This window comes from Osmia lignaria, chromosome 9 (assembly GCF_051020975.1).
Source record: "Osmia lignaria lignaria isolate PbOS001 chromosome 9, iyOsmLign1, whole genome shotgun sequence".
Taxonomy (NCBI): Eukaryota; Metazoa; Arthropoda; class Insecta; order Hymenoptera; family Megachilidae; genus Osmia; species Osmia lignaria.
In genome coordinates this window covers 12208691-12226419 of record NC_135040.1, presented here as the reverse complement: position 1 = coordinate 12226419, position 17729 = coordinate 12208691, and the positions used below count along the sequence as shown (strand labels likewise).

The following is a 17729-nucleotide window of genomic DNA, read 5'->3' as shown; positions in this document are numbered from 1 at the left end:
TATTTTTTTACTTTTCGTGATTCAATTTTCAAAAAGGTTTGCATTTATAATAAAAGAAAGGCCTAATTTATCAGTGATACTTGTGGAGGATAAAATTTCCGACACTTTTCATTCCAGAAAAATAAATGCAATCTGAGTATCCTAGTCTAGATGGTAAGATTTTGGAGTTTCTTTTTTATTTTACTTTAACTCGAATTTCAGAACAGTTGGTATATAAAATAGAAAAGAATCTAATTTAGAAATAGAATAGGGTAACGTATGCAATTGTTAACCCCTATAAAATAATTGATCCTTTTCCTAAAAAAGTAAAATCCCTAAACCTCTGATGACGGACCATGAAGAGTCACAATTTTAACTTAATTTTGTATTTCATACTATTTTCTTTTGTTTAATAATTATACATACAATTTTTCAGGAAAAGAGTCAATGATTATATAGAGGGCAGTAACTGTATACGTTATCCCTTATAGAACAGGAAATCAAGTATACTTTTCATTGAAGAAAACTACTTACAATCTGAGTATCCCAGCACAGATGTCAAAACTGCATTTCACTGAACTCAGTTTTCCATCAAATGGATTCTTTCTCTTATTTCGACTCAAACTTTAGAGCACCCAGAGCATAAATAAAGAGGACAATCTAACTTACAAATAGAATCCTACTTTTCATCCAAGCCTACTTTTCATAAAATAAAAAAATTGTTACAATTCCAGAGCAGACATCAGAGCCACATTCCACTGTGCTCGGTTTTCCTTATAGCTCTTTGCTTGTCTTATTTCTTCTTGACTTTCAGACTAACAGGGACTTCCTTTTTCTGTATTAAATAGAATTGTACCTTCAAGGTCGAGTTGAAGGTCTTCGCCTTTCTGTCATCGTTCTTAAACTTAACCCCACATCTTCCTGGTGGATTATTTCGAAATCGGGATGCTGGCTGGCGCGTTCCAGCCACTTGTGACTTACGAAACGCCTTTTTAAACGAACTTGGCCCGCCTCAGCAATTGGCCATTCAAGGCCATCGAGTTAGTGACCCCTGCGATACGCTCGCTTCCATTTTTCTCTGCTTGTTTTGCTCGAAACAGAACTGTGTTCGTGGAAAAATGGTAGAGGAACCGGTATTCAGCTGTTTAGCTCGTAAACTGGGTCGACTAGATGCGGCCGAAGTTTTGTGAGAATCGTTTACGTGGTCAGTTTAAATATTTTTTCGCTCTTATGAAGTCAGTGATTCCATTTCTGCACCAAAAAAGGGATTTTTGCAAGTTAAAACGAAATAAAGTAAAAAATGAAGCAATTTATATAAAACAAAACACAGTGAAAAGAAATTTAAAAAGAAAAATTAAAATTAAATTTTGGAAAATTTCTATAATACATATCAGGAAAATGTAAATCAATTTTCAAATTCTAAACAATACACAGTAATGTAAATAATTTATAAATGATTGAATAAGTAATAATTTCTCTAGTATAAAAAATTTCATACGAATCTCCTGAAAAATATATTTTTTTCGAGCACACCAATGATATAATATAAAATATTAGAATTAATAACAGTTGCAACGGTGGATTGTAATAAAAATTGTAGCAAACTCTATCGCGCACATGGTATTCTGAATCTCTGGCATGAAATTGTTTGTTTTTCGAATGGAACACAAATTCTGTGGATTTATTTCGCATCTCAAACAACGGGTATTTTAAACAAAAACTTTAATCGAGCCACAAATCCACGATTAATAAATTCATTTGTTTTAACCGGATTCGCATGGAAAGTTTGCTTATCAGTTTGAATTTTATTTTTCATTCGATATTTAATAATTGCCACGAATGATCGGCTCCATTACAATCGAATGTTGATCCAAATAAAACATCGATTAACGGGAATTTTTCTCCAAGAATCGCGTATTTTTGGCAAACAAAATAGTAATGAAGAGATATCGATCAACAATGGAGAACGTGTAACGATGATTCCGATGCTCGGTGATCGTATTATCCATTTTGATGGCGAAAGTTAGTTGATTTAATAACATTTGCTCGAATAACAATAATCGTACGCTTTTAATTAAAACATCATGGAACTTGTTCGATATTTTTTCCTGCAATGCTGTGAGGTAATACAAAACGCGATTGTGTATTGAGTGATGAAAAAAGATTTTTAAAATTCAATAAATTGAACGTGAAAAATTCGATTCAGGTGCTTTGTGAATCAATACCATCCATTTGAATTAAATTCTTTCACCTTTGTAGTATAAGTCAATTGTTAGACAATATGAAATGAATATTTATTTTAATTTCAAAATAATTGAGTTATAAAGTTTGTATAATTTTCATAATTAATTGATTGAGTATGGAAAATTCAATTCGGGTGATATGTTTATTAGATTTACTATGTATATCAATTATTTAATTAGAAAATATAGTATTACATATATTTATTATAGAAATCAGAAAAATAGAACTGTGCTGATATAATTTATATTTTATGTCTATTGAAATATGATAGAACAGTGCAACGATAAATGTACTTCATACCTGCATAAACAAGATGCACATGCAAGAAATTGCATAAACAGATACAATGTCAGCTAAACAAAAGCAAACAAAATTGTACATTAATTGATCTGCTATGTAACATTGTTCAATATTTACTTTCCACACATCAATAATGATATTCAATTCTTATTCACGTACTCGTACTTGATTACAACGAAGCATTGCAAGAAATAATTATACAAGATTAATTTTGTAACTATTTACTGATAGAAAGTCGAAACAAAAGTTTATTTGTTTGAAAATATTATAACATTATTATAAAAGATTCTTTTTCTTAATTGAAACGAATAAAATAAAACAATTCTCTTGGAAGGAAAAAAAGGTACCTGATAAAATTATTATGATATATTCTCGGAGCATTCGAACGAATCCTTGAAGATGATTTTCCAAGAATCATCGACGATCCATATCTAATCTATTATTTTTATGCGATCGACCGGTTCTCGCGCTGCTCGCAATTAAATCCCAGCAAGGAAAATCAATCGTAGATTGAAACCGCAGCTCCGTCGAGCCTTTTCCTCGACGAGGAAAATCCTCGTGAAACCAGGATCGATTAACACGGATTTCTCAGTTACCTCGGAGACTTTCGTCGCGAGGACAATCGCGGACAACAGGCTGGAAAGAAATAATAAACGTCGTTTCTCGCGCGTCATACGCGGTTTATAAAAGTCGACGGAGTGGGAATCGAACAAAATCACCGGCTGTTTTACGTGTCTACGTATCGGGACCGAGTTCAGTTTCCTTTCCTGCCGTGTTTGAGGATGATATCGACCAAGACCGGCGCCGAGACACCGTTCGATCACGGACTTTTGAAATCTCCCGCGTACCCGCTCGAACGTAGCGATGTTCTTCAATGAAAAGTTGCGAGAAAATTGAAAGTGATGTACTCGAAATGATCGAGAGAAAAGGAGCTTTCCATTGGTGACAGAGATTGCTGGGACAAATGAAGCTGGATGAAGAAAAGTGATTGTGTTCTAACGTTTCGTTCTGAAGCGAAAGCGGATAGTCTCTGGAAGATTCATCGAAAAAGGAACTTTGTGTCGAGTCGCAGAATTACTTGAAAATTCTTTACAGTTCCTGGGGATACGTTCTGATTCTATGACGGTAATTTATTTAATCGATTTGTGGAGTTTTGATGAGTCATTTACGAGCTAGATTGATTGTTAAATAATTTACTGACTATGTGATTTTGAATAGATTAATTAAAATGTGAAATGATGCTAGAATAATAGGATAATGATATTCATAATTAATATTTCAGATCGTGTTATCAGAATTGATTTGATTGAGCACGTGGATTTCTCTTTTAGTATATCAAACGATTTGTGGTTTACTCTGATGATTTGGTTTTGTGATTAAAATTTAAAAATAATTATGAAATATTATTATGGTATTTTCTATAATTCATTAATTAAATTTGACAGATTCAAAAGTCTAATTTGCAAAGAAAAATAATATAAAACTTGATGATATTAAAATATTGAAATATTAAAATGAAATATTTAGGAAAAGAATAAATTTTTCATAACAAAGTGGAATAGAATGACATAGCTGTAATTAGGTTTAATAATAAAGAACCTTTAGTATTCATATTCCAATCACTTGGAACTCTGTTAGACAAGCATACTTCGTGTTAATAACTTCTAAACATAGACAGAAGATTGGTTGAACCGTGATGAAGAAATAATTACGATTTTTCCATATGCGGGTTTACTAACACCGTTTATTACCGAGGTGATAACGAAGCCGATGACTCCAATACGTCTGAAGTGTCATAACTGTGTTATCTTTGTCGCTAATTAATTTGACGGGGTCACATTATGTAGACAACGAGTTACACAGATAATTCTGTCTTATGAAACTATAATTGAAAATCAAATATAATTGCTTGATAATTTGAAACAATTGAAAAATCTTGAAATTACAATTAGATATTTATTTCTAACACTATTTAATTTTCTAATCATGCAGATCTAATGATTTCGAAATATTTTTATATTCAATTTTCATTTGAAAATGAAATGTCACCTAAATTAAATTCATATAATTAGCTATCTGTTCGATAGTAACGGGAGCGATCAAACGAATAAGATAAGATAAATAAACTTTTTAATTCTCAATTCTCTTCACGATGCAATAATATAACAAAAAGTTTCATTAAACATAGCGTATCAAAGTATCTTTATCACGGATATTACGTAGCTGACTAATCAGAGAAACCGTGGTAAATGTTGCCACGATCTAGGCACACGTTTCACAAAACATTCTGTTAGGAGTTTCGCGAAAAGCCATGCAACGAATCAACGAATAACGAAGCCAATTTAGGGCTTGCGTGGTACATCAAATTTTCCCTTGCATATCTGCTCTCGAGCAGTTCGCCTCTGAACACGGGCTCGAAAGCTTTTGCAACTATAACACACATTTGGACGCTGGTATATGGAAACAACTTGTTTACAACGTCAAAGAAACAGAGCTTGAAATTCTAAATAAATTGACGAAGAATTAAGGTTAACTAACTGGCATGCGGTATGGCCAGCGTTACGAATTTCATTTAGTCAATATAATTAGAAAATTAAAGGTAAAAGAGAAATTTTGTACACCGTTAAAATGATACTAATATTAAGTTGTATGAAATGGTGGAAAGTCTGGCTCAATTTCATTGCATAAAAGCACCGCAAAATGACACTTCACGTATATCAAATTGAAGCTGAAAATTTGAAGAAAATAACCGCATAAACCCTTCGTTAATATTCTCAGTACGAAATAACTGATCCTCGGTTATATCAAGCAACGACCGATTTGGAATCATGTAAAAGTCTAACAAAATTTGATGACATAAAAGTATCGCAAAATACCACTTATAGTACGTCAATTTGAAGCTTGAAATTTCAAGAAGATAATTATGTACCTAATTGTAATTAGTTCAAGTGTTCCGTAAGCTTCGAAAGATTCTAAAATAAAAAGCAACAATTCCCAGTCATAAATACGGTAGAAAAGATCTCGGCGATCGGTGTACGCTAATTTAACGAATCGATAGAAAAAGAATAATAAGAGAAAAGCTTTCGAAATTGTAAAACGATGAAAAAACACGAGGAAGCTTTGAGCGTCGAGTGTAACTTCGTTTCCTGTTCTGCGATTTATTAATCGGGACTCGCGCATTTCCGTAGCAGTGGAACGGCAGATAACTCGGGATAATAATTCAAGCACTCGTCCGCGCTGGATTTTCTTTCCTAACTAAATATTCGCCCGGGGAAAAACAGTGTCGTAAATTATACGGGAAGCTGGGGATACTTTGGCGGAAAAATACAATCTTTCGGGATTGCGTTTCTCAACGCGAAAGGGAAACTGTGATTTTGCGCGAAAAGAGAAAGAAGAAAGTACCGAGTGTCCCGATAAAATATGAACTTTTGAATAAGTACGTGGGACCTGTGCAAAAATTCTACGGTAAAATACTATGATTAACTGTCGAAGTTTATTTAATTAAATAAATAAAGAAGATTCTAAATAATATTGATAGGTAGAAATAGTAAATTGAGTCATTAAACTGAAAACATAATTAAGAATTCTTATAATGTACTACACGTAGCTATTTTTACTTGGCATAAGTGTTGTAAATTATCTTGTAAATGATTGCCCTTCACAATGCTGTAATACTTGTTAATCATTGTAATTATATATTATTATTGATGCTAATCGAAAGATGAACAAAGATTTTAAAGTACCTGATAATTATAGGAATATTACCTAAGTAAATTTTCCACAATAATTATGAAAGATTATAAGCAATTTGAAATATCATTGTATTGAAATAATTAAAAAATACCTCCATCAAAAGAATTTCAATTTTCTTATTTCATAATTTTAGAACACAAAGTTCGAGAGAAATATTTTAATTACAAAGTAAACGTTGATACTCTTATATTGTAGTTTTGATTAATGCTCAAAAGATGCATCATTTAATTGATTCAATACAATGAAGATATTCAATTATGTCTTCAATCAAGGGTACTGTGTTAATAAATATTGATGGTCCAAAGTTTACATAAGCCTCCTGAAACAACAGAGAACAGAATGAGATTCCTGCAATACAGCGTCTAAACTGGAGACAATCTATTTAGACTCGCGTTGCACCGGCGCAACATTATGCAATCGTGGAAGATGCATTATCTGTATTACGAATCGGCGTAATTACATCCTTAAACGTCTGCTAGAATTGCGTAACGATTGCGCGTCAACGCTGATTACGCGTTTTTCCACCCGCACGCTTTGAAATCCGCCTCGGGAAAATAATGTTTCCTAAGATCCTCTAAACAACTTAACATTAATAATAAAACGTCAGATTTTTCAAATTAAAAACAGGGAAAAGAAAGATTTCTGATATTTTACAATTCTATCCAGAGTGGAAATTTCCTTGTATTATAAATCGAACGGCGCTTGTGTTATCAGTAATTAAGGATTAATTGCTCGACAATGTTAATGGACAGAATTCGCGTGCTAATAATTACGATAATAATAATATGTATAATAAATGACGGTGCAGCTGCGTTATCGACCAGGGGGATGACAAATGGACAGATCAAAGATTTGAGTCGAGCGAACATTAGTATACTCCTGATAAGCTCTGCCTTGCTTAGAATATCTCCTTCTACTGTTTAATTAAAATATGATATTACAGAGGTTCTTGAACATTATATTACAGTTCGATATGATAATAACTTCTGCAATTAAATCGGTCATTGCTTGCTATAATCAACAACCAGGTATTTTATATTTTCTCACGTAAACTTTTATATGCAAATGATGGGGAGGAGGGGGGTACAAGTTTGCCAAATTAATTAACTTTGAAAAAACGAAATATAAAGAAATTGATAAAATATAAAAGGTTAAGCATCAATTAAGTGCTGTGACACTCAAATTTTAACAAATTCACAAATTGGAGTTAATTACTTTAGCCTGTGGACAGCTCATATATGGGGCCCCCTTCGCTAGACTGTAATTTTTCCTGTGACTGTCTATGGGGAAGGACGAAAAGTCCATTTTCTCTAGAGAAGTTCTCATTGATCGCGAACGTGTTACATATCAACATTTTTATTTTATATCAAATTTTCTATCCTCCAAAATTCACCAACTTAACAATTATCCCAATATATTCTACAGCCTCAATGATCACTTCATTTACCAACAATTTACCAACGAAATGGATCTCGGAATACTAAGACAAATGTTCATTGGAATTATCTGTAAGTACCATCCTCCCAAAGGAACCAATAAAATCATTCCCTCGACAAATATTAAAGAAAGAAATAATCGAAAGTATTTTAAATAAACATACAGGCAACCTTCTGGTGATCGATAGCGGATTGAACGAAGGATGGATCACTCCTATCATACCAAAGTTCCAACAAGACGATCCTTTAAGGGTGTCCACCGACCAAATGGTCTGGGTGGTGAATTTGATGTACGTTGGAGTTGGTCTTGGTTCGCTTGTACCGTTTCTTTTGATGGACAGGATTGGTCGTAAGGGAACTTTGCTGTTCGCTACGATACCAAAGATTTCCAGCTGGTTTCTGATCGGTCTGGCAAACTCCATTCCGCAACTTTACGCGGGCCGAATATTGGCAGGCGTTGGGTGCGGGATAACGTACGCAGTGATGCCGATGTATCTCGGCGAGGTTAGCAGTAAAAGGACACGCGGTCCTTTAGGTATTATTTTATTTTTATTTTATTATCTTTCATCTGTCACTCCTTTTCTATTCATTTCTTAATACTTTACCGATCAGTAGCCTATCAATCTATTATTATCTATTATTGAGTTACAATTGTGTTTAGATATTCCTAAATAATTTTTTTAATCTTACCCTTCGCTGAAATAAAGCGATTAATGTTCAACCGCTACCGGTCGGTAACGTGTTAATTACTTAATCAATTACGTCAACTATATCAAACATATTAACCCATCGTCCTTGAAATCCAAGAAAATTACCGATCGATCAATCACGAAATCAACGACACCAAGATCGCCGATAATCGAATCGAGTTATCCAGGTACACTGATGGCGGTGCTGTTGAACACGGGCATGCTGTTAGTGTACGCGATCGGTCTATGGGTGTCACGGTTTACCATGTCCATGATATCGGTCGTGATTCCCATCTTGTTCCTCGTGATGTTCGTCTGGTTACCGGAGAGTTCCGTGTTCCTCACGAAGAAGAAGAAGCTTACGTCTGCGGAGAGAACGTTAAAATGGACGTTGGGCAAAGAGGACGTGGTGGAGGAACTGGAGGAGATCAAACGGATCGTGGCTACGGAGGATTTGAAGCCGGATGTGACGTTCGCTGGATCTTTGAAGGAGATGTTCACGAAAAGACAGAATCTGAAAGCTTTTCGCATAGCTCTGATAGTATTGAGCGCTTTAACGTTAACGGGCGCAGCGCCACTTCTCGCTTATCAATCGTTTATTTTCGAAGAGGCTGGCTTTGATATTTCCACCAATATCAGTATAGTGATAACAGGATGCGCGATTGTGTTAGCCGGCACGGTGTGCGTAGCGTTGGTGAGGATTACAGGCAAAAGGTTGTTGCTTCTGATCTCAGCGCCAATTTGCGTCTTGTCCCTGATGATAATGGGCATCTTCTTCGGGCTGCTGTCGAGAGGAGAGGACGTCTCGAATCTGCGATGGGTGCCCTCCGTGTTCTTGGTGATTTATGTGCTTGGATACGGGCTCGCATTGAATCCTATTCCGCTCGCATACATCGGTGAAATCTTTCACATAGATGTAAAGGTACCCGCGGCGATATTCTGTTCTCTCTATTACGCCATTACCACAACCACCGTCGTGAAATTCTATCAGGTAGGTTTCGCTGCGATTAATAATCGCCAGAGTTGTTCTTAAAATCATTATAGATACAGAAAATTCGAATTAAATAAATTTTCATTTTCGCCGCTTCAGCGATCCTTTGTGTAAAGTTGATAAATTTAATAATAATGCGTTATATTATAGCGTGAATTTTCCATGATAAATTGCAAAGTGTATTAACGTTAAGTTCATTGCAATCACGGTTGAATTCAAAAGCTCGGCAAAGAATGATGTTCGAATCTTTCGAGCCGAACCGAGATGGGTCAAGATGTTCGAGAGTAAAGTCAATAGTGTGAAAACATTTTCGTAACGCATTAATGGAACGCGGAAACAATGAAGAGCTTACAAAATATTTTCCCAAGACGACCTGAATTTTCTGTTATTATCGGAGCGAAACGGGAGAATCTGTTTCGATTGATCATCTCTTTTTCATAATTAACATACAATATTTTTAATGAATCTATAGAATATAAAAAAGAGGATTGATGTATCAAGTTTAATTGTAGTATTTGTAATTAAGGATTGAAATAATGAATAATTATTAATTTTTATGGAATGAAAAGTTCGCTGATCAATGGAAGCAGACTGTAACAGCAACATCGATTCTTATATGAAATTTACAGACAATCAATTGATCAATCGGTTTACTTTATTTATAGGTTTTGCAAGAGTCCTATGGAACATACATGCCTATGTTTGCCTTCACTGCGATTACTGCTTTCGTATGGCTCTTAATTTATCGATACGTACCGGAAACGGAAGGGAAGACATTGGAAGAGATACAGACCGAATTGAAAAGCAAAAATTAATATCATGGATATTGAAAGAAATAAATATTTTTACTAAAAAAATCTACAGTCTCCTTTTTTTATTTAGAGTTATTAAGACTGAATCAAGAAATTATAAGTTTACTTTTAAAATAAACGAGTGGAGTTAAATACAAGCACCGAATTAATTTGTACGCCTAATATTGAAACATCTTAAAATAACAATATTATGGATAAAGTTACCTAATCGTAGCAAACTTACACTAACAACCATCGCGTCGAAGTACAAACTGATTACTTAAACATCCTGATCGCAGAGAGTTTCGAGAAGAGTGAGGGGGAGAGAGAGAGTAAAAAAGAAGGAGCTGGATGATTTCCTTGGAATCAAACACGAGGAAGAGGACAAACTGTAATTTCGACAAATTACACTCGAAACTAGGAAGGAGGAGGCGGAGGTGGAAAAGAGCCGTGGGACTCGTTTGATCGTGAAGTTCTCGTGTGCAAAGAGAATCGCTAAGCAGCGACACCGTGCAACGGGTCGTTCTCTCACGCTTGCATTCCGCTCAAAACTATTTGAGTTTCAGTTGAAAAACGCGCGTGCCCCGTAACCGAGCCGTGTTTCCAACGCTAACTTTCTCCGTTCTGTTTATTTGCAGCGGGTCGTTGCTGATTTGTTTGCCCTCGCCGCGTCATACGAAATTTTCTCGAGCTAGGTACACACTTTACTGGTTTGCCCTCCTTCGACAATCTATGTTTCCTTTTTTTTTATTTTACCCCTTCCGTTTCGACGACTACCGCGACTCGAACAATGTCGCGACACGATATTTCTTACCAAACGATAAAACTGATAAACAGGATTTTACAGCGTTTTTGAAAAAAAGAAAGTTTCAATATTTCTTGAAAATATCGGATATGATTTTATAAAAATTTTACTTTTCGAACCTCTTATAATTGCGCTAAGTTTAGACAAAATTGATACTATTAGATTTCATCAGTAATTGAAAATAGCAAATTAAAGGATTCTATTGTAAAATCAATTATAATATACTGCGGTAGTGAAAGGGTTAATAATTAATTTCAGTTAATTTATACTGCCCTTCAATAATTAAAGAGGCATTGTTATTCATAGTTACAGGAAGCTATTTGTGATTTAAATTAGCTGCAGCACGATACAGTGCCCTTGAAAATTGCTGGTAACCTCAATGAAGAACTATTCTACATGAATTCGGGATGCTATGTCTGACTAAATATAGATTTTTTTACTTAAATTCCAAGACCGTCGTCTGATATAACAGAGACACTATCTACTGTATCTATAAATTCTAATTTAACACATCACAATTTCTTTTTATTAAATTTCCACAATTTTAACTCAATTCTGAAACTCAAGTCTGATATATTACGAACCCTTTCTACTTAATTTTGAAATGAAAATTTGACACAGTGTAACCATTTTTTACGACTACATCAGAAAATTTTAGTCCGATGTAACACATATATTTTCCATTTCGCTTCAAGATTCCAGTCTGATATATTACGGTACATTCTACTGCGTGCAGTTGCTGTCTGACACGTCGTATCCTCGTTCCACTGCGTTTTAAAATTTAATCCACCACAAACCGTTTTTTATATTTTATTCGAAGATTCTAGCTCAACGTAGTGCAGTCACTTTCTATTGTGCCCGTTGCTGTCTGCCTGTCATAACACAAACCCTTTCTACTTCTGATAAAACGTAAACTGTCACGATGAAAAATAAATATCCAGAAAATTATTTAATCCTCTCCTGAAAATATAATTCTTTAATTTTTCAGCGTCAGCCATTATATCAAAATGGATTCTTAAATTTTTAATATTGCATCAACATATTTTATTTCAATAAGTCTCGAATGGATTCGAGGATTATAATCCTCGATTTTCTACCGAAAAATCGTGCGAGTCTTTCGAACGACTTCCATTTGGTGAAAATTGAAGTCGCATCGAAACTCTCTGATCCTTCAAACAGAGAAAAGTCTCCAGACGCGGAGCGGTTGAAACTAGCGAGCAAGTTAAGTTCACGGCTGTTCCTTCGCGGACAAGTGGCTGCCATTATCAGGATTGCAGCCGTTGCATTAGTTGAGAAAGCCAGCCTGTACACACTCTCATCGAGATAATGCACCCGCTAAGTGGATGCTCCATGCGTGTTGCGACTCGCAGCCTATCAATCTTGATCTCGCGAGCGCATCCAACGACAGCCTTGTATTCCAGACACGTGTGCGTACGATTCACCAGCACGGAAACGTATTAACACCCGTAGACGGCTCAAGTGCGACGTGCATGTACGCTTAAGTGTCCAGGAATACGTAAAACGTGTACACGTATTGATTCGCCTAGGGTTTCGTAACCCTTTGCTAAGAAACGTCCGAGATTCGTTCGATTCATATCAATTCATACACTGTCTACCAAAATATAAGTTTCGGTATTAGAATTTTAATTTTCTTTATTAATAATAATTTCAGATACTCTCATTGTAAAAATGTCAACGTCTATAATTGTCAATTTTGAAACCTAGAGAGTCTAATTAAATTTAATGAAATAAAAGTGTTTAATTAGTTATATTAATTATATTAATTTAAAGGTTAGAGTTCTGTGAAAATGACTAGATAAATCTTTCGTTAGTATTTATAATAGAAAATGAATTATTGTTGATTACAGAGAATAATGAATCTACTTCTAATCAATGATACATCTAACACTCTCCAGTCAATAGATTCGTCATAGAAAAAAATTTGCACACGACATTTTATTTAAATTGTCTTAAACAACGAGTATGTATGCTGATTTGATCCCATTATAAATGGAGATACATATTTCTGGAGTTTTCCCGGGTTTTGTAAACGTTCGGATAAAAGGGTGGCAAGAGTAAGAGGGAAGAGACAAAAAGGAATAACAATGCGATTCGAGAGATTTAAAGAGGTATGTTAGCACGAAAATCCATGGCACGATAGAATCGATTGTTTTCGTGCGTTCGGATGTTCGATAAAAAACGCATTCGTTGTTTAATTAAAAAAAAAGAGATAATAAAAAGCGAGTGTGGATCGAAAAAAAAAAGAGGGCGAGAATTTATTTTATCGGGCAAAAGCGTTCCGTTTACAAAGCCATTATTGTAAAAGCTGCTGGATTTCCGAATATCAGGACGCTTTTAAGAGATGTAAAACTAATTCCTTTATGCCCTTTAATTTCATTAAATGATGTTGCGGCAAAACGAATATCTCGCTGCTTGACACGCGTTATCGTTCCTGATTATCCGGTAAAAATTCAACATTTGTAGAAGATATTTGCATATCAATCGATGAAGAATAATGAACATTTCCGCGACATTTGTTGCACCGAATATACTCATCATTTTACTAATAGGATTAATTAATTAATTCGATGCAGAATAAAGATATCAAATATTTATCATTCGACCTGATATCTGTTTATACAAGTTTAACAACTGATTATTATGTAATGAAATATTTTACAGCTCGTCGTTTTATTTATTCCATCGAGTATATTAATATTGATTAGGTTATATAAATTCAAAGAAAATCTCATTTTCCTCTATGCACAGTTTTGTAAAGTTTCCTACGTTTTGCTGTCAATAAGTTTCAGAAATAATATCAATGGATAATTTGATAAAAAATAAATTATAGAAGCATTCTCGAGATAAAAATTTTCTACAATTTAAATGTCTTGTTGTACGATACCGTTTTATATCGTTTTATACGTGATTAATTTTCCCTCACACGTCGCTAGAATAACAGTGTAACGCTTAAATGTAGCTGTAAAATAACTTACCAATGGATTGTTACGCCTTCAGTTGTCCCGACGTGTAAACAGACCCCATCCATTTCCGCGTGTCGCGTATAAGCCGGTAATTGCAGTTGATTCATCACCGCGATCGTTCTTCATTATGGTTGAAATTGTCGTAGAAGAGTTAAAACGATTCGAGCTAATGTGTGTTCGCGACCAAACCAACCTTCCCTAAGAAAAACATATAAAAATGACTTAGAAAAAAATTAATAAAATTTTTCATTATTAAATGCTATAAAATTTAGTGTACAACTGAGAAATATGGATAATAAATAAATATCAATTCAAATTCTCCCGTATGAACATTTATACGCGATTAGTGGTCCGCCATAGATCTATATATATTGGGCCTCCACCCCCACCCCCACATCGGGAACGCCTAAGGAGAAGGGTCGAAGGCTAGGTAAGGGGAAGCCTACAGCAAGGGTCAGGAACCCCGAAACCCGAGGAAGGGGAGGTTTACGACAAGGGTGAAAAACCCCAAAATTCGAAAATATTTACAGAGGGGGAGGGGCTGGGAAAGCCTAAGGAGTGGGGGCAACCCCATTTTTTCTGAAAAATCTGACTTGATCGCTAGTGTAATTCCCATTAGATATTTTAACTTTGTCCCTCCCTCCAAATTAAAAATTTCATCCACCCTAAAATAATTGAAATTTTAAACCACTAAAAATCTGAAATTATAACACATGCCATTTGCTGCTGGTATATATCGTCTATCATTCTATTTTCTCTTTATTACGTTTCAACGATACCGTTCGATAAATCCCGTGAAAATAAAAGAGCAGAAAGCGACAAAGCATGGCTCGCGACAGCCGGAACACGTCGATGGCGAATTATCCACTGTGGCGGATCAAACACAGTCTTGGAAGAGCGCTTCACGCCCATCTGCTCTGTGTCTGCGGGACCAAAAAGACCCTTCCAACCCTCGCGGACGTGTATCGTCGCTGAAACGATGTTAAATTGATCGAGTCCACCTTTGTCCGCATGATAGCTCAAGAAGTATGGCTGCTCTTCAGAGGATAAAGGGGAAAGGGATAGGAATTTTTTACAAGAAGAGGTAAAGAACAAGAAAAAAGTCTATCTCTTGTACTTTGAACTTTGGTACAAGTTTTGGTTAAATTATTTATGAGAATTTTGTCGGAGATAATAATTTAAAAAGTGATGATATGAAAGATTTGGAGAAGACTGTTCATCTCAATATTATTTAAAAAAATTAAGAGCTGGTTGCATGAATTTCAAAATTCATTGGCGCCCCGGGAGTCACGAAAGAAAGATTGGAAAGTGGAAAAAGAGAGATAGAGGATCAAGGGAAGGAACATCGAATTGCTTCTGGTCCATCGCAATTTCGGACTCACCATGAAATTGAATTGATACGACTTACAGGCCGGTCGTAAAATATATAAGCTGATTGCTTTCCTGATCGTGACACCGACATCGATACGAAATAACGTTAAATGTCGTTCGGTGGAAGCAACTTGAACCCGTTTCCCTATCCTTGTAATCGTTTATTACTACACTACCGAGAAAACGTCCGGATCGTTGCGTTTAAAGAAATAAATAGCGAGAAAGAGAGAAGAGAAAGAATAACGTCTAAACATGTACAACGCGCATAAAATGAGAATAGGAGGATGGAAAGAAAAGTGGAAGTCGAGGGAAATAAGGAAAACTTCCGTTCGAGGAAATGGATTGCTGCAATTATTCTGTGGTATCGAATTTCGCTTGTTGGCTCTCTGGATATTGTTGTAGAACCTTGCGTGTCTGTGTTGAATAAAATTATCGGGGTACTTCTACTTGCAAGTCGAAGCCTTCGTTCTCTTCCAGAGAGTTGCTCGATTACTTGGATTGCAGATGCTGCTTTCCGAAGGAAACGTGAATTTTTGAGAGTGGAAAGTTGATATTAATATTAATAGAGCAGCTGGAGGGAAATATTGGGATTTTATATGAAAAAATATAAAGTACAATTTTTTAATAAAGGCCTTCGCTTTTGAGAAAATCACCCTTGAATATTCTTGATACAAAATCACAAGAAAAGAAAGAGAGAGGGAACATTCGAAAACCTAAAAGTGATTTTGATTTTTTTTTTCATTCCTAATTTATAGAGAACTTCAAATACTTAAGTGATAAATGAATTGCACTTCTTAAAGTGTATTGAAAATTTTCTTATTTTCACTAATATTTAAAAAGGCTGTAAGAAATGGAGTGAAATTTTTCTAACGCTCTATGAAGATAATAGAAATTATCTAGCCTCAAAAAAGACTTGTTAATACTTATTATAAATAATTAACACCTTCTATCCCAATGTATTTAAGATACTTTAACGAGTTTGGATAATTAAGAAACTCGTGAAAATCGATCTGGAAAACTGTATAAAGTCAGACAAATCGATAGTACTGGAACATGAAGCCCTCTATCGACTCTCGAGTCGTAAGACTCGATATGAATGACCCCTGAGATGCTAGTAATACCGACTATCCTTGTGTCATGGGAACAGACCTCAACAACGATGGAACTCGACCACCCTAGGGATCTAGATACTATTATCGATAACATCCAGTTCATGGGATCCAATATTCAACGGTCTAGAAAAGGGCCGTATCAGCCATAAGAACGTTATGAAACTTAATACAGAGAATTTTTAATTCTCAAAAGTAGATCTAAGAATATTTTTAAAAATACATCAAATTTTCCATCGTCCATATGCAATATAATTACATAAAATCTGTTCCCTCCAGTGGAATCAAAATCTAATTTTTATTACAGTTCTTTAATTAATTTAGAAACGAAAGTATTAAAAACAAAAAGAAGAGAGAAAAAACAAAATGAAATCCAATGGTAATGGAAGAATTTCATTCGAGTATTTTCTTTGTCTCATTCGCCTCGAAAATTCTTTCTCTCCTCTTCAATTTGAAAAGCTCCACCATTCCGTGGATCCCGTCGATTACCAGCACGAATCAGAATCTTTCTCGAACTTAGATGCTCTTGATAAAGCAATGTTAAATCTATCGAGTGCAGCTTTACCTGTCTTCTTGAGCAAGGGTAATCGTCTGTCAGAGGATACGAAAGGCAACTCCCTTTGGGATGGTAAGAGAACGAGTGAAGGAAAAATGTTTGAGATAGAAGGAAAGGAGCAGAGGGAGTATTAAGATAATCCTTGAGTGCTGGAACGCCTCGTTCTATCTTCGTCAACGTTTCCCTACCCTGCGAGATCTCATCTCGTTTCGTCGAGAAACGCGAGCACTCTTGTAATAAACTTATGTTTAAAAACACCACCACCAACCTTCAGGATCGTACATAGGATTCGACTTGTTATTTCAAAAACCAAATCATTAATATTTCTTCTGAATTTTTTATAAATCAATTTTAGAGTAGATTTTGCTTAAGGGTATGTGTACTTTGAAATTTATTTACTATGTGTACAAATTTTTTTATCGAAGATTTATTTTTAAAAAGTCATAGTAATTCCAATTATTATTGAAATTCTCGCGCCATTTTTCAAATACACAGAAGCGCGAGAAAATATTCAAATTTAAAATAGTAATTAAGAAGACGTAATATTAAAGCCATTGAATTAATTTGTACGCCTAATATTTAAAAATTTTGACATATTCTGAAAGTATCTTCAATTTACAAAATTTGTATTTCTCCTCAGAATATTTTATCAACCGTAGAAAACAAATTTGCCAACATCGTTAGCAATAATCTCGCCTTGAATGTCGCAATTAAAAAAATT

The 17729-nt window shown here is 34.9% G+C and overlaps 2 protein-coding genes and 1 long non-coding RNA gene across 9 annotated transcripts in view; 2 read left to right on the top strand and 1 right to left on the bottom strand.

The window, feature by feature from the left end:
- LOC117605043 (uncharacterized) overlaps nt 1-17729 on the bottom strand; it is a 179215-nt gene that overhangs the window by 6516 nt on the left and 154970 nt on the right. For all 3 annotated transcript variants that reach the window (XR_004581563.2, XR_004581562.2, XR_013062796.1), the window contains one exon: nt 13985-14170. This is a non-coding gene — a long non-coding RNA (uncharacterized LOC117605043). The remainder of the gene's footprint in view (nt 1-13984; nt 14171-17729) is intronic.
- GluRIB (Glutamate receptor IB) overlaps nt 1-17729 on the top strand; it is a 181775-nt gene that overhangs the window by 130362 nt on the left and 33684 nt on the right. The window lies entirely within an intron of this gene.
- On the top strand, nt 2786-10278 carry LOC117605026 (trehalose transporter 1-like protein). Its single transcript, XM_034325798.2, has 5 exons — nt 2786-3648; nt 7702-7784; nt 7879-8247; nt 8590-9392; nt 10058-10278. Exons 2-5 carry the CDS (start codon nt 7742-7744, stop codon nt 10205-10207), a joined length of 1365 nt encoding a protein of 454 aa, XP_034181689.1. The 5' UTR covers nt 2786-3648; nt 7702-7741; the 3' UTR covers nt 10208-10278.